We start from the raw sequence: 22,798 nt of genomic DNA, 5'->3' as shown, positions 1-22,798 counted from the left end.
TGAACTGTTGTAATTTATGGCTGCCAAAGTCACGTGATTCCTCTAGAGGATGCCTGTCTTATATGACTCCCTACTTTCTACTGAAACATATGTTACTACGGTAACCAACTTGTTGAGCAAGCGATTTCAGATAGTTACTGTTAGTTACATATGATTATCTATGGCACTTATATAAGTTACTAAGTGAAGGAAATGACGTCATTGAGAACAGGCAGGTACGAATGGTTACATAAGATTACAAGTGGTTTCCAATATCTTTCTTGGTTGAAGAAGAAACAAATGATTCTATTGATCACAGGCAGTTACTTTTGGTTACAAATGGTAACACGTAGCTAACACAAACTAAAAGGGGTTAATTTTGCTCGTAAATTCTTACTTAAATAATTAGACTAATAGACCCAAAATAGGGCGCTGACGATTACACTCCTTTCGCTGTGTTTCTTAAAAGACTAATACATTACCTGGTTTCAGGATATTCACTTTTCGATTCATGAACTCTCCTTTCACTAATTTTTTCTGCTTACCTCGTCAACAATTTTATTTCGGCGCCTGCCTTTGAAGGAAGCGGCCTCCAAACCACTTTGGAGAGGAGCTGTAATTCTTTCACCCTTAGGTATCCTTGGATCCCTTTGTTTGCCTACATCATTGTTATTTCGATCTGTACTTTCTTCTGTGTCATGTTTCTCAACGACAGCATCTGCTAATATCGAATCGATATCTTCCTCTTCATCGTGTATGACACGACGACGCCTATCCTTCATGGTCACGGCACCAAGGCCTTCTCTTGCTTGGGTCGTTAGCTGCCTTCCTTTGGGTATTCGAGCACTTTTTTCTTTCTTACCGACATTCTGACTGTTTTCTTTTCTAGCCGATGCATCGCTACTTTCTCCTCCACTTTCTGCAGAATCAGTGACGTCATCAACAATGTCATCATCCTCAAAGTCATGATGACGCCGCCCCTTTCTTGTTGCTGCACCGAGTCCTTCCTTTCCATGAGCAACGCCAGGGCGATGTTTCTTCCTTGCATCATTCCTGGTACCTTCTCCATTTACAGCATATTCCCCTTCTTCCTCATCTTCCTCATCAATACTCACCGCATCAATATCTTCTTCGCCATCTTTGTTTCGCCTCCGTCTGCCTTTCATTGTCGCTGCTTCGAATCTCTCCGTTCCTACGTCCTCTAACCTTTGACCACGTGGTAATCTCTTTGTTTTTCCCACATCCGCAGTGTCATCACCATCCAGCACATCTTCTTCATCAACCTGATCGTCATTTTTCCGAGCAACAGAACTCAACAGCGAATCGATATCTTCTTCTTCATCGTCGTAAACCTTGTTTCGACGTCGATTTTTGAAAGACAACGGAGATAGTTCTGCTACCTGAAGAATGAAATTCACATACATTTTTTCAGGAGGTCAATTTCTCGACTTTTTGAACCAGTCCCTGTCGCCTTATGGTACAGATGTCATTTGTACCACAATACCATTGCATACGTATTGTCTATCACCAACTTTGTTTTGTCACAAGTGTAATTGGTGGTTGAATGTTGTTGGAAGTTTATGAGTAATCATTTTGTAACAAACAGCGTTTTCAAACAAGTTGAACAAGATTATTTGGCACTGTCATCCGGTTTCTGTCACTTTCTGGAACAAATGTTATTTGTAGCCACATATCGTCCGTCACCAACTTAAAACCATTGTAATTTTTGATTGAATGTTGTTGAAGGTGAATGCATTAATGAATGTGCTACTAACAGCGTTTTCAAACAAGTTGAACATGAAGTTTTGGCACTGTCATCCAGTTTCTGTCACTTTCTGGAACAAACGTTATTTGTAGCCAAACAACTCCTACACATATCGTCCGTCGCCAACATAAAACCATTGTAATTTGTGGTTGAATGTTGTTGAAGGTGAATGCATTAATGAATGTGCTACTAACAGCGTTTTCAAACAAGTGGAACATGAAGTTTTGGCACTGTCATCCAGTTTCTGTCACTTTCTGGAACAAACGTTATTTGTAGCCACATATCGTCCGTCGCCAACTTAAAACCATTGTAATTTTTGATTGAATGTTGTTGAAGGTGAATGCATTAATGAATGTGCTACTAACAGCGTTTTCAAACAAGTTGAACATGAAGTTTTGGCACTGTCATCCGGTTTCTGTCACTTTCTGGAACAAACGTTATTTGTAGCCAAACAACTCCTACACATATCGTCTGTCGCCAACTTAAAACCATTGTAGTTTTTGTTTGAATGTTGTTGAAAGTGAATGCATTAATGAATGTGCTACTAACAGCGTTTTCAAACAAGTTGAACATGAAGTTTTGGCACTGTCACCCGGTTTCTGTCACTTCCTGGAACAAACAGCAATTATAGCCCAATGACGCTTTCACATATTCTGCACCGCCAACTTAAAACCATTGTGATTTGTGGTTAAATTTTGTTGAAGGTGAATGCATTAATGAATGTGCTACTAACAGCGTTTTAGAACAGGTTGAACAAGAAGTTTTGGCACTGTCACCCAGTTTCTGTCACTCTTTGGTATAGTCGTTATTTTTAGCCCAACTGCTCTTACACACATCGCGCATTGCCAACTTAAAACCATTGGAATTTGTGGTTGAATGTTGTTGAAGGTGAATGCATTAATGAATTACAGCGTTTTCGAGCAGGTTGAGCAAGAAGCTTTGGCACTGTCGTCCCGTTTCTGTCACTCTTTGGTACAAATGTCATCTGAAACCCACCGCCATTTTTTAAGCACCCTGTATTCCAAACTATGTTTCGTCATCCTGAAAATCAGTGTAATTGGTGGCTAAAAATTGTTGGGGGTGTATGCATTAATGAATGTGCTACAAAAGGGCGCTTTCATACAAGTGGAACAAGTAGTTTTGCCACAGTGATTAGGTATCTGTCACATTTTGGTACAAAAATCAGTTTCAACTCACTGTCATCTTACACGTATTGTGCATCGCCAACTATGTTACGTCACCTGGAAAACCACTGTTTAGGGTGTATGCATTAACGAATGTACTACAAACAGTGTTTCGAACAAGTTGAACAAGTAGTTTTGGCACTAGGTTTTTGTCACACTTTGGTGCACAAATCATTTTCAAACCACTGCCATTTACACGCATTGTGTATCGCCAACAATGTTTCGCTATCTGGGAAACCAGTATTGAGGGTGTATGTATTGATGAATGTGCTACAAACAGCGTTTGAGAATAAGTAAAGCAAGTAGTTTTGGCACAGTCCCTAAGTTTCCGTCACACTTTGGTACCAAAATCATTTTCAACTCACTGTCATTTTACACGCATTGTGTATCGCCAAATATGTTTCGTTATCTGTGAAACCAGTATTGAGGGTGTATGTATTGATGAATGTGCTACAAACAGCTTTTGATAATAAGTTGAGCAAGTAGTTTTGGCACTGTCGCCCAGTTTCTGTCACTCTTTGGTACAAATGTCCATTTGTAGCGCAATGCCTCTTTACATGTATCGTGCGTGACCAAATATGTTTCGTCTTCATAACAACTAGTTTGGTGACTGAATGTTGTTGAAGGAGTATGCATTAATGAATGTGCTACAAACAGCGTTTGAGAATAAGTAAAGCAAGTAGTTTTGGCACAGTCCCTAAGTTTCCGTCACACTTTGGTACCAAAATCATTTTCAACTCACTGTCATTTTACACGCATTGTGTATCGCCAAATATGTTTCGTTATCTGTGAAACCAGTATTGAGGGTGTATGTATTGATGAATGTGCTACAAACAGCGTTTGAGAATAAGTAAAGCAAGTAGTTTTGGCACAGTCCCTAAGTTTCCGTCACACTTTGGTACCAAAATCATTTTCAACTCACTGTCATTTTACACGCATTGTGTATCGCCAAATATGATTCGTTATCTGTGAAACCAGTATTGAGGGTGTATGTATTGATGAATGTGCTACAAACAGCTTTTGATAATAAGTTGAGCAAGTAGTTTTGGCACTGTCGCCCAGTTTCTGTCACTCTTTGGTACAAATGTCCATTTGTAGCGCAATGCCTCTTTACATGTATCGTGCGTGACCAAATATGTTTCGTCTTCATAACAACTAGTTTGGTGACTGAATGTTGTTGAAGGAGTATGCATTAATGAATGTGCTACAAACAGCGTTTCCGAACAAGTAGTTTCACAAGTGTCGATTCAATTGGTTGCGAATCTTCGTAATTTGTGGTCTTGGTGTGTGGCGTAAATGTCTTCTCAGTCGCAAATGCCTAATTGTATGCTTGTTTCTGTTTTTCAAAACTGCTTTTCATAATTTTCTGCTGCGATACCTATTAATATATAGCAGGTAAAACCAGAGTTTTTAATTTACCAAAGCTACTGGCTGATAGCAAAATAGCTGTTTCAAATTGATACAAACATTGCTTTATATTGTTTTAACAATTTAGGATATGTAAACGTTAGAGAGCGTGAATTTTGGTGCTGCGTTAGCCGAGTGGTTAAGGCGCTCGACTGCCATGGCAGCGCCCCGGCCCGTGGATGGCCTTCAGTTCACTCAGCTGATAATGAGTACCTAGTCGAAACATACTAGAGAGGTAAAAGCGGCGTGGAAATGAACTGCCCACCCTACCACACAATGTCATGGCTCAGGACGATGCGCCCCTAACGGCGCATTCCCCGACGTTCGATCTCGAATACGGGGGACTAACCTTTACCTTTACTTTACCAACGTCGAAGAGCGTCGATTATAACATAATCCGGTTTTTCATTGGGTCCAAATTGCCTTGACGTGTTTTCGAAAATGTTGAATGACTGGGTTTATCTTAAATCATCATATTAAAATGTTTGATAAATGATATCTGAAGTTTCCCGCGCTTCAAATGCGTAATGTCCCGTCCATGTTCGCATTTCTGCGAGTCTGTTGAGAATAGTTCTGTAGCAGGTAGCTTAGCGTCTAAGTGTAACACAAACACGAGTCAAGCTGCAGAAAGTCGTGCTTTTCCAGCTCTCCCGCGCATAGAACGCGTCATATCCCGTAAGTAAGTGTTCTATTGGCGTGTTCAGCAAAAATGTAGATATATTGATTAGCTTATGTCGAGTTCTCCTGCGCATCAAACGGGACACAAATCCTACCCGTTTTGATGTTTTCTTGGCGTTTCCAGCAAGAGCTGAATTATATTAAACAGCATTCGATCAGTCCTTCCGCGCATAAAATGAGTCACGTTGTTGCAAATGACGTTTGTTTTAGTTTCCCGCGCATCAACCTCGTGAATGTCGTCATTTACTCCCGGGTTTGCATAACAGTAGGAGTACAAAAAACGCGGTTTATGTCTTCCTGCGCGTTATATCCCGTCCATTATTAATCACAATTTCATATCTTCTGTCGACTTACAATAAGCCAAGTAAAAGTTGAGAAATTTGTCTTACCTCTTGTTTTCTTACTTGTCTCCCTGTGGGCAGTTTAGTAGCAGATTCTCTCCTCGAATGAGACTCTTTATCTTCGGCTTCTTGTGCCTCGGTATCATCATTGGTCTGTTCTTCTGGTTCCGCCTTTTTGTCTACTGACTTCAAAAGATCGTCTAGGCTTTCGCCCTCTTCATCATCCGGGACCCTTCGCCTTCGCCTACCCTTCATTGAAGCTGTCTCCATTCTGTTGACTGGCTGAGCTCCGATTGATTTTCCTGTCAAGAGATGGGTATAGGATATCAAACACAGTGAATGAAAGATAACGGTTGCAGGGCAGTGGGAGCGAAAATAATGTTGGGGACAGTTGTAAGGGACCAGGGGTGTCACATACATTTAAAAGTGGGAGGGAAACAGACAGGAAGATAATATATGCCGCAGAGAAGGGATGTTTACCCAAAAGCTCTAAAGGGGTGCTTCCAAGAAAAAGGGACAGTCTTCGAAATATTTAGGGACATGCTCCCCTGGTACCCTTAATTCAGATATGCGGGTGAGAAACAGCTGCTGACACGGGGAATTCCTCTTGTGCCTTAAGCTGCCAAGTTCCCGGGAGGGATAGCAGCTGAAAGTGCCGTTGAGCCACCTCTGGTACACACAGTTGTGGGGCAGTGAGATTAAAAGGAGGGTCAGATTTAGGGAATCACAAATGAAAAGAGCTGTAGGGAAGCTGTGGGGACACCTGCTGGAGTCTTCAACGTGGTGGAAGGCAGGTGTCTTCAATTGGCTCATGTCGCCACTTGGGGGTCAATTGGACTATCCAAGGGGTTGAGAGATGCACATGGGAACTTCAGAACCTGGGGGTTGATGAGAAATCCCCAGGTCAGTGTTATACAACCTTTGTCTTAAGGCATTCGAATCACATTTAGGCAGCTAGTCTTTACTGATGCCGGAAGCTTCACGAACTACCCAGAAAAAACTGCAAAACATTTCTTTATCAGCGAGGAAACGGGCACCTTAGGTGATGCATGTATTCACTCAACGTGGCTTTTGCAATTACCAAGACTTAAAACTGAAAAGAACACGCCAAAACACGACAAAACACGCCATAACACGCTTATACACGCCTGAACACGCATTTCATACCGCTTGGGACTCGACTGTGACCGCTATTATCTACAGTCTCGTCTCCATCCAAGTCGTTTTCGAACTCGTCCTCATCAGCCTCTTTTCGAGGAACTGAACCCAAAATATCATCGAGGCTTTCTCCTTCGTCATCTTCCCTTCTTCTCCTACGCCGTACCGTATCATTGTCGACCTCTCCTTCAAGTGGCTCTAAAAGAACAGCCCTTTCAAGTTTCCTAATATTTTCTAATATTCTACTGTAACTGACTCTATTCGAGTGTACAGTAGTGCAACTATTAGGTACCCTGTATCACGCTGTATCATATTTAATCATCTGTATTGTAATGTCTTTTATAACGTTGTACTGAACTGTATTGTTTCATATATTATGTTGCATTGTGTTGTATCTGACTGTGTTTCATTTTATTGTATTATTTTATGAAATATTGTTTGTGCTTTATAGTATTGTACTGTGTTGTTATTGTATTGGCTCGTATCACGTTCTATCACAATTTAACCTCTGTACAGCATTTTTTTAGTTGTGTTTGTTTCGTCGAATAGCACTGTACTGTGTACTGTTTTGTACTGTTTTGTACTGTATTGTACTGTATTGTACTGTATTGTACTGTATTGTATTGTATTGTATTGTATTGTATTGTATTGTATTGTATTGTATTGTATTGTATTTTACTGTTTTGTACTGTTTTGTACTGTATTGTACTGTATTGTATTGTATTGTACTGTATTGTATTGTATTGTATTGTATTGTATTGTATTGTATTGTATTGTATTGTATTGTATTGTATTGTATTGTATTGTATTGTATTGTATTGTATTGTATTGTATTGTATTGTATTGTATTGTATTGTTTTGTATTGTAGTATATTCTCCTGTCTAGTCATATATTGTCTAGTTTAATCTGTACATTCGCTGTACAATTTCTGCAATAATTAACGGGGGGGATTATTCAAGCAGGAAGCTTAATCGAATTATTATTGCAAGTTTCTACCACTTACCGTTTGGCAGTTTCTTTCTCTCCTTAGGCTGAGTGCTCCCCCCGTCCACACTGCTAAGCATTGCATCTAAATCTTCTTCATCATCCGCGGGTATCTTGTTCCTTCTCCTTCGCATTGGAGCGTTATCTAGAGACGCAACTTGCTGTCCTGCGATCTGCCTACCCGAGGGAATGCGCGTTTTGCTCGAGGGGTTGCTGGCCTCCTCCGCCTCTTCTTCCTTATCAGCTTCTTTTTGCTCAAATTGACTGAAATCAAGCTCCTCCGGCTCGTCATCGTCAACTTTCTTGCGTCTACGCGTCGCTGCTCCAAGAGGTACCTAAGACAGAGTTTAAGGAAACTATTTAAACTATAATGAAATTATTGAAATTTAAAATAGCAATAAAGTAAATATACATCAAGTTTATACCAATTTCCAATGAAATTTTTTGATACCATGAACAACTATTTTTATGATGCATCTCAAAACCCTATAACTGTTATTTCAAGCTCTTATTATAAATGAGTAGAAAGCATGTCAATGCCCCCTTAGAAATCATCCCCCATCCCCCACAAACATATGCCCCCATTACAGCTGCTAGCTACCTGCTCATCCTCAACAACTTTCCCACCACGCATTGCTCTTTTTCTTGTCTCGGGATCCATTTTGCCTTTGCCTCGTTTCCCATCAGCCTCGTCTTGATCATCCGTCTCCTTTTGGTTACTTTGAGCGTCATCATCCTCCAGGTCCTCTCCTCTTCTACCCCTCCTTCGCTGCATTGCACCCATTCCCTCAGCACTGTTAATTGCAGAAGCTGAATCTTTTCCTCTTCTTCGGCCCTCCTAAGAACAACAAATAACATTAAAAATAACTGATGAACGCTTTCAATTTCTGTTTACATAACTTCATCTTCAGTATTGCCATTATTTACGCACGTCAATTTCTATTTCCCATTCACACATACAGATATAATTTCTAATGCATTTGGAATTTGTCCAAACGCATTCGGCAAACACACTATCGAATCTGCAACGTTTCAATGCGATGTCCAGCATGTACCCAACTGAGGCTCCAATCCGGAGTTTATAACTTGGGTATCGTATAACTGGCTAACGTACGTTACGGCACATGGCCTAAAGTAAATAGTGCCAAAAACATGTTAGGCGGCTAAATCTGATAAGATTGGCAAAAGTTTGCAGATTAAAAAATTATTGCATACGATTGCAGACGGCCAGAGATATTTTCCAAAATATCAAAAAATGACACCTTTCCAGAAAGATGACTTTACAAACGTTTCCGAAGGCTGTTAATTCTTTCAAAGAAAATCAAAGGAGAAAGTTGTTTCTATGATAAAATCCAGAGAATGGAAGATTTGAAGTAGATAGAATGGAATTTCTTCCCACCTCTCCATTAACCGCGCCAACATCATCATCTTCTTCATCGACTGCATCTTCACGATTTCTTCTTCCACGTCTTCTTCTGCTAGAATCTTCTTCATTGGGTTTTTCGTCTTTGTTTTCAGTAGCAGTGTCACCTTCAACTTTCTTCTTTGACTGCTCTTCAATGCGCTGGAATTCGGAGCTGAGTTCACCCGTCTTTTCCTTATCTTCCCATCTTTTGCTGACCTGGAAAGAAAATTGAACAGTACAATGCACTGCAATACAGTACAGTACAGTACAGTACAGTACAGTACAGTACAGTACAGTACAGTACAGTACAGTACAGTACAGTACAGTACAGTGCAGTGCAGTGCAGTGCAGTGCAGTGCAGTGCAGTGCAGTGCAGTACAGTACAGTACAGTACAGTACAGTACAGTGCAGTGCAGTGCAGTGCAGTGCAGTGCAGTGCAGTGCAGTGCAGTGCAGTGCAGTGCAGTGCAGTGCAGTACAGTACAGTACAGTACAGAGCAGTGCAGTGCAGTACAGTACAGTACAGTACAGTACAGTGCAGTGCAGTACAGTACAGTACAGTACAGAGCAGTGCAGTGCAGTACAGTACAGTACAGAACAGTACAGTACAGTACAGTACAGTACAGTACAGTACAGTACAGTACAGAGCAGTGCAGTGCAATGCAGTGCAGTGCAGTGCAGTACAGTACAGAGCAGAGCAGTGCAGTGCAGTGCAGTGCAGTGCAGTGCAGTGCAGTGCAGTGCAGTGCAGTGCAGTGCAGTGCAGTGCAGTGCAGTGCAGTGCAGTGCAGTGCAGTACAGTACAGTACAGTACAGTACAGTACAGTACAGTGCAGTGCAGTGCAGTGCAGTGCAGTGCAGTGCAGTACAGTGCAGTACAGTACAGTACAGTACAGTGCAGTACAGTACAGTACAGTACAGAGCAGTGCAGTGCAGTACAGTACAGTACAGTGCAGTGCAGTGCAGTGCAGTGCAGTGCAGTACAGTACAGTACAGTACAGAGCAGTGCAGTGCAGTGCAGTACAGTACAGTACAGTGCAGTGCAGTGCAGTGCAGTGCAGTACAGTACAGTACAGTGCAGTGCAGTGCAGTGCAGTACAGTACAGTACAGTGCAGTGCAGTGCAGTGCAGTGCAGTGCAGTGCAGTGCAGTGCAGTGCAGTACAGTACAGTACAGTACAGTACAGTACAGTGCAGTGCAGTGCAGTGCAGTGCAGTGCAGTGCAGTACAGTGCAGTACAGTACAGTACAGTACAGTGCAGTACAGTACAGTACAATGCAGTGCAGTGCAGTACAGTACAGTACAGTACAGTGCAGTACAGTACAGTACAGTACAGTACAGTACAGTACAGTACAGTACAGTACAGTACAGTACAGTACAGTACAGTACAGTACAGTACAGTACAGAGCAGTGCAGTGCAATGCAGTGCAGTGCAGTGCAGTGCAGTGCAGTACAGTGCAGTACAGTACAGTACAGTACAGTACAGTACAGTACAGTACAGTACAGTACAGTACAGTACAGTACAGTACAGTACAGTACAGAGCAGTGCAGTGCAATGCAGTGCAGTGCAGTGCAGTACAGTACAGTACAGTACAGTACAGTACAGTGCAGTGCAGTGCAGTACAGTACAGAGCAGTGCAGTGCAATGCAGTGCAGTGCAGTGCAGTGCAGTGCAGTACAGTGCAGTACAGTACAGTGCAGTACAGTACAGTACAGTACAGTACAGTACAGTACAGTGCAGTACAGTACAGTACAATACAGTACAGTGCAGTGCAGTGCAGTACAGTACAGTACAGAGCAGTGCAGTGCAATGCAGTGCAGTGCAGTGCAGTACAGTGCAGTACAGTACAGTACAGTACAGTGCAGTACAGTACAGTACAGTACAGTACAGTGCAGTACAGTACAGAGCAGTGCAGTGCAATGCAGTGCAGTGCAGTGCAGTACAGTACAGTACAGTACAGTACAGTACAGTGCAGTGCAGTGCAGTACAGTACAGAGCAGTGCAGTGCAATGCAGTGCAGTGCAGTGCAGTGCAGTGCAGTACAGTGCAGTACAGTACAGTGCAGTACAGTACAGTACAGTACAGTACAGTACAGTACAGTGCAGTACAGTACAGTACAATACAGTACAGTGCAGTGCAGTGCAGTACAGTACAGTACAGAGCAGTGCAGTGCAATGCAGTGCAGTGCAGTGCAGTACAGTACAGAGCAGAGCAGTGCAGTGCAGTGCAGTGCAGTGCAGTGCAGTGCAGTGCAGTGCAGTGCAGTGCAGTGCAGTGCAGTGCAGTGCAGTGCAGTGCAGTACAGTACAGTACAGTACAGTGCAGTGCAGTGCAGTGCAGTGCAGTGCAGTGCAGTGCAGTGCAGTGCAGTGCAGTGCAGTGCAGTGCAGTGCAGTGCAGTGCAGTGCAGTGCAGTGCAGTGCAGTGCAGTGCAGTGCAGTACAGTGCAGTGCAGTACAGTACAGTACAGTACAGTGCAGTGCAGTGCAGTGCAGTGCAGTGCAGTGCAGTGCAGTGCAGTGCAGTGCAGTGCAGTGCAGTGCAGTGCAGTGCAGTGCAGTGCAGTGCAGTGCAGTGCAGTGCAGTGCAATGCAGTGCAGTGCAGTGCAGTACAGTACAGTGCAGTGCAGTGCAGTGCAGTGCAGTGCAGTGCAGTGCAGTGCAGTACAGTACAGTACAGTGCAGTGCAGTGCAGTGCAGTGCAGTGCAGTGCAGTGCAGTGCAGTGCAGTACAGTACAGTACAGTACAGTACAGTACAGTGCAGTGCAGTGCAGTGCAGTGCAGTGCAATGCAGTGCAGTGCAGTGCAGTACAGTACAGTACAGTGCAGTGCAGTGCAGTGCAGTGCAGTGCAGTGCAGTGCAGTGCAGTGCAGTACAGTACAGTACAGTACAGTACAGTACAGTGCAGTGCAGTGCAGTGCAGTGCAGTGCAGTGCAGTACAGTGCAGTACAGTACAGTACAGTACAGTGCAGTACAGTACAGTACAGTACAGAGCAGTGCAGTGCAATGCAGTGCAGTGCAGTGCAGTACAGTACAGAGCAGAGCAGTGCAGTGCAGTGCAGTGCAGTGCAGTGCAGTGCAGTGCAGTGCAGTGCAGTGCAGTGCAGTGCAGTGCAGTGCAGTGCAGTGCAGTGCAGTACAGTACAGTACAGTACAGTACAGTACAGTGCAGTGCAGTGCAGTGCAGTGCAGTGCAGTGCAGTACAGTGCAGTACAGTACAGTACAGTACAGTACAGTACAGTACAGTGCAGTGCAGTGCAGTGCAGTGCAGTGCAGTGCAGTACAGTGCAGTGCAGTACAGTGCAGTACAGTACAGTACAGTACAGTGCAGTACAGTACAGTACAATGCAGTGCAGTGCAGTACAGTACAGTACAGTACAGTGCAGTACAGTACAGTACAGTACAGTACAGTACAGTACAGTACAGTACAGTACAGTACAGTACAGTACAGTACAGTACAGTACAGTACAGTACAGTACAGTACAGTACAGAGCAGTGCAGTGCAATGCAGTGCAGTGCAGTGCAGTGCAGTGCAGTACAGTGCAGTACAGTACAGTACAGTACAGTACAGTACAGTACAGTACAGTACAGTACAGTACAGTACAGTACAGTACAGTACAGTACAGTACAGAGCAGTGCAGTGCAATGCAGTGCAGTGCAGTGCAGTGCAGTGCAGTACAGTGCAGTACAGTACAGTGCAGTACAGTACAGTACAGTACAGTACAGTACAGTGCAGTGCAGTGCAGTACAGTACAGAGCAGTGCAGTGCAATGCAGTGCAGTGCAGTGCAGTGCAGTGCAGTACAGTGCAGTACAGTACAGTGCAGTACAGTACAGTACAGTACAGTACAGTACAGTGCAGTACAGTACAGTACAATACAGTACAGTGCAGTGCAGTGCAGTACAGTACAGTACAGAGCAGTGCAGTGCAATGCAGTGCAGTGCAGTGCAGTACAGTGCAGTACAGTACAGTACAGTACAGTGCAGTACAGTACAGTACAGTACAGTACAGTGCAGTGCAGTACAGTACAGAGCAGTGCAGTGCAATGCAGTGCAGTGCAGTGCAGTACAGTACAGAGCAGAGCAGTGCAGTGCAGTGCAGTGCAGTGCAGTGCAGTGCAGTGCAGTGCAGTGCAGTGCAGTGCAGTGCAGTGCAGTGCAGTGCAGTGCAGTGCAGTGCAGTACAGTACAGTACAGTACAGTACAGTACAGTGCAGTGCAGTGCAGTGCAGTGCAGTGCAGTGCAGTGCAGTGCAGTGCAGTGCAGTACAGTACAGTACAGTGCAGTGCAGTGCAGTGCAGTGCAGTGCAGTGCAGTGCAGTGCAGTGCAGTACAGTACAGTACAGTACAGTACAGTGCAGTGCAGTGCAGTGCAGTGCAGTGCAATGCAGTGCAGTGCAGTGCAGTACAGTACAGTACAGTGCAGTGCAGTGCAGTGCAGTGCAGTGCAGTGCAGTGCAGTGCAGTGCAGTACAGTACAGTACAGTACAGTACAGTACAGTGCAGTGCAGTGCAGTGCAGTGCAGTGCAGTGCAGTACAGTGCAGTACAGTACAGTACAGTACAGTGCAGTACAGTACAGTACAGTACAGAGCAGTGCAGTGCAATGCAGTGCAGTGCAGTGCAGTACAGTACAGAGCAGAGCAGTGCAGTGCAGTGCAGTGCAGTGCAGTGCAGTGCAGTGCAGTGCAGTGCAGTGCAGTGCAGTGCAGTGCAGTGCAGTGCAGTGCAGTGCAGTGCAGTACAGTACAGTACAGTACAGTACAGTACAGTGCAGTGCAGTGCAGTGCAGTGCAGTGCAGTGCAGTACAGTGCAGTACAGTACAGTACAGTACAGTACAGTACAGTGCAGTGCAGTGCAGTGCAGTGCAGTGCAGTGCAGTGCAGTACAGTGCAGTGCAGTACAGTGCAGTACAGTACAGTACAGTACAGTGCAGTACAGTACAGTACAATGCAGTGCAGTGCAGTACAGTACAGTACAGTGCAGTACAGTACAGTACAGTACAGTACAGTACAGTACAGTACAGTACAGTACAGTACAGTACAGTACAGTACAGTACAGTACAGTACAGTACAGAGCAGTGCAGTGCAATGCAGTGCAGTGCAGTGCAGTGCAGTGCAGTACAGTGCAGTACAGTACAGTACAGTACAGTACTGTACTGTACTGTACTGTACTGTACTGTACTGTACTGTACTGTACTGTACTGTACTGCACTGTACTGTACTGTACTGTACTGCACTGCACTGCATTGCACTGTACTGTACTGCACTGTACTGTACTGTACTGTACTGCACTGTACTGCACTGCACTGTACTGCACTGCACTGCACTGCACTGCACTGCACTGCACTGTACTGTACTGTACTGTACTGTACTGCACTGTACTGCACTGCACTGCACTGCACTGCACTGCACTGCACTGTACTGTACTGTACTGTACTGTACTGTACTGCACTGCACTGCACTGCACTGCACTGCACTGCACTGCACTGCACTGCACTGCACTGCACTGCACTGCACTGCACTGCACTGCACTGCACTGCACTGCTCTGCTCTGTACTGTACTACAGTGCAGTGCAGTGCAGTGCAGTGCAGTACAGTGCAGTGCAGTACAGTACAGTACAGTACAGTACAGTACAGTACAGTACAGTACAGTACAGTGCAGTGCAGTGCAGTGCAGTGCAGTGCAGTGCAGTACAGTGCAGTACAGTACAGTACAGTACAGTGCAGTACAGTACAATACAATACAATAAAGTCACCATACCTGTGCCGCCTTTGCCAACATTTCGTTCATCATAGCCGGGCCCTTTTTCTTTTTCTTCTTGCTGTCGCCTCGCATGACAATTTTTCTTCCTTCAAAAGAATCCGGTCCTCTTCTCTTTGGTCTTCTCAAAACCCATGGTGGCCTAAATTTTGCGATGATTCTTTTCTGTTCCGGTAAATTGTAACACTTCTCCCCGTTTCGTCTTGCTGCTCGTACTGAAAAAAGGAAAAATGTCTTTGATTGAATGCATTATGGCATGGCATTTTGAAAGTCTTCTCGTGATGCGGACGCCAGGAATATTTCCGTTAAAAACACAAGCCCATATGACCTGACAGTAGGTTATCAACTTCATAGGTCTTCCTTTCACGCATTTACAGTTCACGAATAATCTTTTTTGATGAAGAAACTAAACTCAATTTTCGTGCATCTAATAGCAATCTGTCTTACATTGAAAAGCTCCCAGGAAGATTACGCCTAGAATCACAGAGAGTTTTCGATTCTCCTCACTGTAAGCGAAAGTTTGGTCTTATTAGGGACTGGAACTACATAATGGATTGTTTAATTATAATTACCCCCCTTACCCAGATATTATTATGTATGGTCCAGTCCATTTCCTCCCAAAGTTCTAATTTTTAGGGTGTCATTACCAAACTGACGGACCAGGTTCCAAAGGTGACCAGCCCCTGTGACCCTTGATATTTTCAAGCAAAAGTTTGGTCATGTTTCAAACTACATAATGGATTGTTTAATTACCCCCATTGCCCAAAGATTATCATGTATGGTCCAGTCCAACTCCTCCTAAATTGTCAATCTTAGGGTGTCATTACCAAACTGATGGACCAGGTTCTAGAGGTGGCCAGCCTTTGTGACCCTTGACCTTTTCAGGTTTTTGTCTGCCTAGCATATAAGCATCTTCAAATTTGTTTATATAAATTTTAATTTTTTTCTACTTACAAAGGTCGTTATTTCTAAGAATAAATCGGTTCATTGCATCTCTTGGTCCCCTTGTTTCGAAGCTATAACCAAAACTAAGCAGCGTGAAGTTCTTTTCGATGCAAGCTGCCATTTCAGCTTCACACTTTGGTCCAATTTTGCTGTACTGAAATGAAAAGAGGAAAATTCATAAGAGAGTGAAAAGCCCAAAAAGACCCAAAAGATCGCATTCGGCTCTCTAAAATGAAAAAAACCAAGACTGAAAGATAAAAACGAACGACCTCTACGAAACTTCAACCTTACAAGTTATCATTGATGCATAGGACGACAGAAACCGCTTGAAGTTTCTAAGGAAAAATTCAAGCCGCGTAAACTGAAAGAAAAATCCTAAAATCTGTCAGCCTTAGTCAAAGATATTGTCGATCCCATGAAGCAGCCTAAACATAATTGCTTTTACACTATTTGTTTCTTTCAAAAAGTTAAGAATGGTATAAACTTGGAGTGTATATTACTTGATTTTCCAAACGAATCTCCCTCAAACTCTTGCTGTCTTGAATCGCATCAAGGATTTTCTGAAGAGAAAGAATGACAAAACATGTTTAAGTTTGAGCATAATTTCAAAAGCAGGAAGATAAGAAAATGTTTGAGATGAAGTTTCCTCTTTTGTGTGTCTTTCAAAGGATCTGAATCATTGTCTAAAGATTATAACCATTGTCTTTTTCTGTATCAAGTAAAGATATAAAGATGGCTGACTAAGAAAAGACTATTACAAAACTTTAACTGTGTCCTGATTAAAATTTTATCGAGAGAGAACTTTAATGATTCACAAACTCAGCTTGGAAGGTCAAAGGAATTTCTCGTCATGAATTTAATCACTTAAGACCAAGTGTATTGTCCAATATCTTTAATACACTACTGAAACTTCAAACCCAATACACAAACTGAATCAACGCACTGTCTCGTTTCTTGAAGTTAGGGCGGCTTTGTCAAAAATATTTAAAGGTTAGAAACTTTTTATAAAACTCACCTTTACACCAATTGGCGTGATAAAATTCGATTCTAGATTAAGCGTTTCGAGTTTTGTATTATTTGCTAGTGCTTCTGCGAATGACTGCAAGAAAAAAAGAAAATGAGCTTTGCTTTTTGCCTTTTGACCATTGACCTTTGACCTAAACCATTAAACAAATTTATTCGTGTCATGTATCGTTTCTGTATCAAAATTTATACTCTAGTACCATACTTTAAAAGTTCAACTACACAAAAATTTTGATATGGCACAAATGTTGCAAAAGGTTGCAGAGCGAGTGCAGAAATTCCATCTTTTGCCAGCAAAAATTCTCGATGTGCCAACAGACAAATTGTTGGGGTACTAGACCCTCTGTACCCCACCATTGGCGATGCCTCTGCATTTAATAAACACTCAATTCAGTGACAAACAATTGTATCATTAACAACACTTACATCAACAACACCATCAGTGAAGTTACAATTAGCCAATGATAGATGCCGTATGTTTTTATTAGCCAATAGGTGAGCAGCAATCTCTTCCAGCACTTCTGGATCCATATATGGTTGGTTGTTGCACATGATAATGGATATGTCTTCGCCTTTGCTGCGCATCGCCTTAACCATACCATCAACATCGATGTACTCCTCCTCATCGTCATCGTCATCGATTGAAAAGGATTTTTGCGGATATTGTGGTCTTACCAGAGCTACGGGTCAAAGGTCAAAGCGCAAAAGTTAAAGCGCAAGTATGTTTTAGCTAAAGAGCAATGGCATGAGAAATAAGGCCGTCGTACTGTGGGCTAGCGTGAAGAAGTTTACTGAAAACAAATGATTTTATGGGACACACCAAATTTATAAACTGTAGTTGAGTGATGTTTAAAGAGTGTGATCCACTGGTAGAATTATGAAAACTATTCTTCGCAGGCAGAAGCTGCTAAACTGAGCAGTGGTTGAATGACATCATTCATTTGGAAAAAATTTAGAATAATTTCACTTGTAATTGTTAAGGTTACCTACGAAGGATGTTCAACTGGATGTTTAAACTTTTTCAATAGAATCTTCTCGAGTTTTTCTAAAATGCCCAAAATCAAAGTTAAGGAGACTTCAATATAACTATATTTGTGGCTGAAAGGTTACAAGACAATGTTGTCCGGGTTACAGGTCAAAGATCACTATCAAAGAAAGTGAATTTACGGTCTAGCTTTGTGCTGGAATTCTCTAACCACTGCGCTCACAAGTTAAGTCGAGAGAGAATTTTAACAAGGTCAAAGAGTTAAAGGTCAAAGGCCATAGTTATTGTTCACTTACTTGGTCTTAAAATGCCAGTGCCAGTATGCTTGTCACCTCTGTTTATTGATTCGATTTGCTCAGCTGTGACCAGCTCGTTCATTTTCAGTTGAGCTGCAGAAATGTAAGGATGTAGAAATTTTACAAATTGCCAGAAACATCGAAACACCTATCGCAGTGCAGTCAGCAAGATTACATTCAAGCAAGGGGGGATACTAATGTGAATCTAGGGAGAAGGGGGTCAAATATACAATTAGTGATGAGGAAGGGGGGGTAGAGAGATAAAGTGATGAAGAGAATGGACGAGTTGGAAAGGAGCAGAAGTATTTGTGAAGTAGAAGGAACAGAATGGGAGGTATGGAGAAGGGAAAATCGAGGGTATCAAAGATTGAGAGAAATGCTCATAAAAAGCAGGATAGAAAGTGAAAAAAGGAAATCCAAGTGGAAGAGGTGCCACAGGAAGCCAAGGATAAAAAAGAGATCGGGAAAATTAAACAGAGGATAACGCAAAATCGAGAGAAGATGAAAACAAATTAAAAAAATTCCCCCAAAAGTTCAATAAAATGGCCAAGAAATGCTTAATTTGTATAACGAAATAATGTTATCTACAAATAATTGTTTCTGAGATTAATCTATAGCATACCTGCAACTTCGACCAGCTCATATTCTGTTGCATTCTCAATGCATTTGATTTCTTCCTCTGTTAGATCGGGTAGTGGTGACGGGCTTCTTGCCCTGGGTACTGATTTTAATTGTGGTAGATTCAAAGTATGATTGCTATAATCCTTTTGCGGTTTGATGAATGGTACATAGTCTTTTCCAATAGTACTCTCCGCAAGCTAAAATTTGGAATTACGAAGATAAAATTGTGTTGCGGTGAATTTCTAAACTTCTATGTTAATTTTGACTTGAACATGTTATGTTAGGCTACGTTACGTTACGTTACGTTATGTTATTTTATGTTATGTTGAGTTATGTTATGTTATGTTATGTTATGTTATGTTATGTTATGTTATGTTATGTTATGTTATGTTATGTTATGTTATGTTATGTTAAGTTATGTTATGTTATGTTATGTTATGTTATGTTATGTTATGTTATGTTATGTTATGTTATGTTATGTTATGTTATGTTATGTTATGTTATGTTATGTTATGTTATGTTATGTTATGTTATGTTATGTTATGTTATGTTATGTTATGTTATGTTATGTTATGTTATGTTATGTTATGTTATGTTATGTTATGTTATGTTATGTTATGTTATGTTATGTTATGTTATGTTATGTTATGTTATGTTATGCTACGTTACGTTATGTCATGTTATGTTACGTTACGTAATGTTATATGTTAAGATATTTCGTACCATAATCCTACATTGCGATTGCTTGGTTAATAATTGTAGCTTTAAACTTGATAAAAATCGACGTTAACACTGAAATGTTACCGAGATAATTTCGACAGGGTCCTTGGCAGCAGTGGCAAACTGTCGCAACTTAGTCAATGAAAACTTCTCTTTACGGCCAAAAAATTGACATGACAAAAAAACTCCCGTAATTGTTGTCGTAACTAAGTAGTAGCGAAAATATGTAGTAACGAGTAAAGTAATGTAGTAACGTCGCAAGTGCGACAGTTGATGTCGTAGTCACCTTTATCTTTTCGGCCATTGAGTGAGGATGCGTAACTGGTCGTAACGCGCCAAAGTTCAGCTGTCAAAGCACAATCATGTGTTAATCATATATAAAATCAGTTAATCATGATTGCAGTGATAGCAAGTGGTGCATAGTCTTACCAACGGTGCGTTGTGTGCAGTTGTTAATCAGTGAATCATAAAATTAGTCTATCGCTGATGACGTAATTTCGAGATCATAATGCGACAAATATACTAATAAACAATTTATTTACAGTTGGCAACGAGATCTAGCATTAAGCTAATTTGAGACAACTATTTACAATGAAAATAAAAAGCAATTATTAAAATACTAAATGTGCAGTAATTGTTTTACACAATCTGTAGCTGCGATCGACATCTTTCAAAGATTTTATGTTTCGCTTAGGAATATGTAATGATTGGGACCCATTAATTTCAATCAGGTAGCTTTTGCCATATTTTTTGGCCAATAAATCCAATGGTCTCTGTGCCATTTGTTGTTGTTCTTGCACAGGGTAAAATAATGTTACTGTTTGCTGGAAATTCATATTTTATGTTTTTTTAATAACGATAACATCGTCCACTAATGTTGGATCCAAGTTATTGATAGCTTTATATATCTTTAAATAATCTGTCGCAAAAAAATGAGCTTTCCAAAGAAAGAATCAAAGAAAGTGCAAGATTTTGGATAAAGAAGCATAGAATACATATTTTTAATGTAACAAATCAACTAGCAGACAAACTACATATGACAGGACATTCTGAAGAAAACTGACGTCACGATTCAAAACATCCTTCAGATAATAGGCTATGTTCAAAACGTTGTTAATAAATTCGTTTATTTTCATAGTACAATTTTTAACTTAAATTCCTAGTTTTGATCTATCACATTGTAAAGCACGCAAGCTAGTTTATTTATGTGATCCTTCAGACAAGATCACCATTTAAAGGGTTTGTTTGCACAAGGAAGATGGCGAAGTGACAAAGATGGTAAATTATGGAGACTTACTTTGGCCTTGAGATGCTCAGACAGCTGATGACTGTCAAAAATTCTGCTTGGTTGTTTCTCGCATTCATAGTTGATTCTTTCGTGAATCGGAAGAAGATTGTTCTGAAGTCAAAGAAATGACAACACCAATCATATAGGGTAGTATATCACAAACGAAATCAAAGAATCAGTGAGGATATTAAGCAAGTTATGGCTTACAACATTTGATGATGATTATGATTGAGTGATTGAATGATCGATTCAAGTGATTGATTGATTGGTTGATTGATTGACTGATTAGTTCATTGCTTGATTGATTAACTGACGTCAAAGAAATCACAACTCAAATCACATATATGATTAACATGAAAAACATTCATGAGGATTTTAAGCAGAATATCACCTACAATAAGAAAGATGGAATTAATGATGATGATTTTGGTAATTATGACGATTGATTGATCAATTGATTGGTATGACAGACTGTCTGATTGAAGTGATCGCTAGATTGAATGATTAAGTGATTGAAGTGACTGATCATATTTAAGTGAATGTAGTGATCAACTGGTTGATTGATCGATTGACTATAGTGACGGAGTAAATAATTGATTGATTGTACCGGAGTGATTGATTGATTGATGTTAATGATTATTGATTATGATGATTCAAACTTCTAATGAATAATTCGTCAAACCTCAGGATCAAATGTTTCATTCAAGTCTTTTAATTCTTCTTCAGTGAGATCTTCCAGTAAATCAATGGTGTCATCGAAATCGTCTTCTATATTCTAATGAAAGGTTAAAGGTCACAGGTTAATGTAGAAAAGCAATTTCTTATCTCGGTTACCCGCTAACTCGAACAAAATTCAATTTCGTGAAATAATTCGAGATAGCAGATGTCAACTGTATCGCGAACTTTTTTCGAAGTATGACCGCAAAAATACGTCACTTTATTGACATATCTGTAACAAGCATCAGCGGTGGCATAAAGCACAGCATGACGGGTAATTAAAATCAATGCATTGAATATTGTACAAAAGCAACCTAAAGGGCCTAGTCAATCGCTTGCTAATGTTTTGTAAAACTGCGAACAAACGTAGTGGAATTATACAGCAGGGTCCGGTTGAAAATGCCACAGGGCTTCATGATGTTTGGAATTCCATGCATGGTTGGGGCATTCGAACTCTAGCCTTACTCTTTCATGAGTGGCAGATTACGCACTGAGCTAAAAAAAGACTGGATCGAGCTTCCTATTGTCTTGAAACACCAAAGTTTGCAGCCTGTTAAATTTCAAAAGGAAGAGAGCCCCGAACAATAGCGGGAAGCCATTTTTCAAAAACAATACACGAATGATATGGATACGCGAGAGCAGCAATGCTGTGTACGAGTCCTGAAAAAGAACAAGGCCAGAGCAGCTGAAAACATTGCTAGGAATGACAGTGAAGGCATTCTCCTAGCATAGGCTGTTCTGGGGCCCTCTTCTCGGGTGGCGACACTGTTGTCACAAAAGAAGCTCGATCCAGTCCAGATTACGTCACTGAATTGGATTGATAGACGCTCAGTCACTTATAGCAACCACCAGCGAAGCAGAGGCACTAGCGAAAGGGAGGCTCGTGGAACATCTACTGATAAACTTGGATGCAAGAAATATACTGGGTTAAACATACCACCGTCTCCATGTTGAATTTTTAGATTGTTTTCTTTCTTCAATCAATAACCAGAATCTGAAATAGTTAAAAAGAAGCAATTATGTTAAAGTTTAAGTAGAATGTACAGTGTAAGATTTGAATGGCATGGCGATGGAAAATTACAAGTACTTGTTTATTCAATACTTGAAATTTGCAAGATAATTTTCAATAAATGCAGAAAACTTGACTGGCTGTTAGGCAGCATAGACCGCCATGCGCCATGTTGCTGCAGCCTCGTTTAATCTGATAAGCTATGGCGAAGCTCTGTACTGAAGTACTGACGAAGCTCATAGATAACAATTTCATATTGTGTCTCGTATTCAAAATCTGCGATCTAATCGTTATTATCCCGGGCTATTCTCCATTAAAACTGTTTTGTTTCGGTCTTTACAAAGTTCCAATCCCCCTGAGATTAAAGATATGGGCCGCAGATAATCACAAAATTTATCCATCTATTTACGATCTGAAAATAAGCCTTGTGCGTTTGCCGTTATCGAGCCCATGCCAACCCGAGGATGTTTCGATTAAAGCTAGTGCGAAGGAGACTGACGTAAATAGGCTACGTCACAAGAAGG

General features: G+C 41.3%; 1 protein-coding gene across 4 annotated transcripts in view; it reads right to left on the bottom strand.

The window, feature by feature from the left end:
- LOC135690375 (uncharacterized) overlaps positions 1–22,798 on the bottom strand; it is a 28,915-nt gene that overhangs the window by 3,105 nt on the left and 3,012 nt on the right. Inside the window, exons 2-18 of one of the 4 annotated variants that reach the window (XM_065207904.2) lie at positions 22,203–22,259; positions 21,231–21,323; positions 20,558–20,659; positions 19,547–19,606; positions 18,542–18,737; positions 17,920–18,012; positions 17,065–17,318; positions 16,631–16,714; positions 16,116–16,175; positions 15,625–15,769; positions 14,671–14,885; positions 8,897–9,118; positions 8,099–8,335; positions 7,517–7,832; positions 6,522–6,710; positions 5,403–5,656; positions 525–1,379 (exon numbers count right to left, since the gene is read on the bottom strand). In XM_065207904.2, the coding sequence (XP_065063976.2) occupies positions 525–1,379; positions 5,403–5,656; positions 6,522–6,710; positions 7,517–7,832; positions 8,099–8,335; positions 8,897–9,118; positions 14,671–14,885; positions 15,625–15,769; positions 16,116–16,175; positions 16,631–16,714; positions 17,065–17,318; positions 17,920–18,012; positions 18,542–18,737; positions 19,547–19,606; positions 20,558–20,659; positions 21,231–21,323; positions 22,203–22,214 (3,387 nt within the window). In that variant the 5' untranslated portion in view covers positions 22,215–22,259. The remainder of the gene's footprint in view (positions 1–524; positions 1,380–5,402; positions 5,657–6,521; positions 6,711–7,516; positions 7,833–8,098; positions 8,336–8,896; positions 9,119–14,670; positions 14,886–15,624; positions 15,770–16,115; positions 16,176–16,630; positions 16,715–17,064; positions 17,319–17,919; positions 18,013–18,541; positions 18,738–19,546; positions 19,607–20,557; positions 20,660–21,230; positions 21,324–22,202; positions 22,260–22,798) is intronic. The other 3 variants (XM_065207907.2, XM_065207906.2, XM_065207905.2) reach the window with 3 other exon arrangements.

The sequence above is a fragment of the Rhopilema esculentum genome, chromosome 1 (genome assembly GCF_057945365.1).
Source record: "Rhopilema esculentum isolate cy_ngs chromosome 1, ASM5794536v1, whole genome shotgun sequence".
Lineage (NCBI taxonomy): Eukaryota > Metazoa > Cnidaria > Scyphozoa > Rhizostomeae > Rhizostomatidae > Rhopilema > Rhopilema esculentum.
The sequence above is the reverse complement of the archived record's forward strand: the minus strand, read 5'-3'. Positions and strand labels throughout refer to the sequence as shown.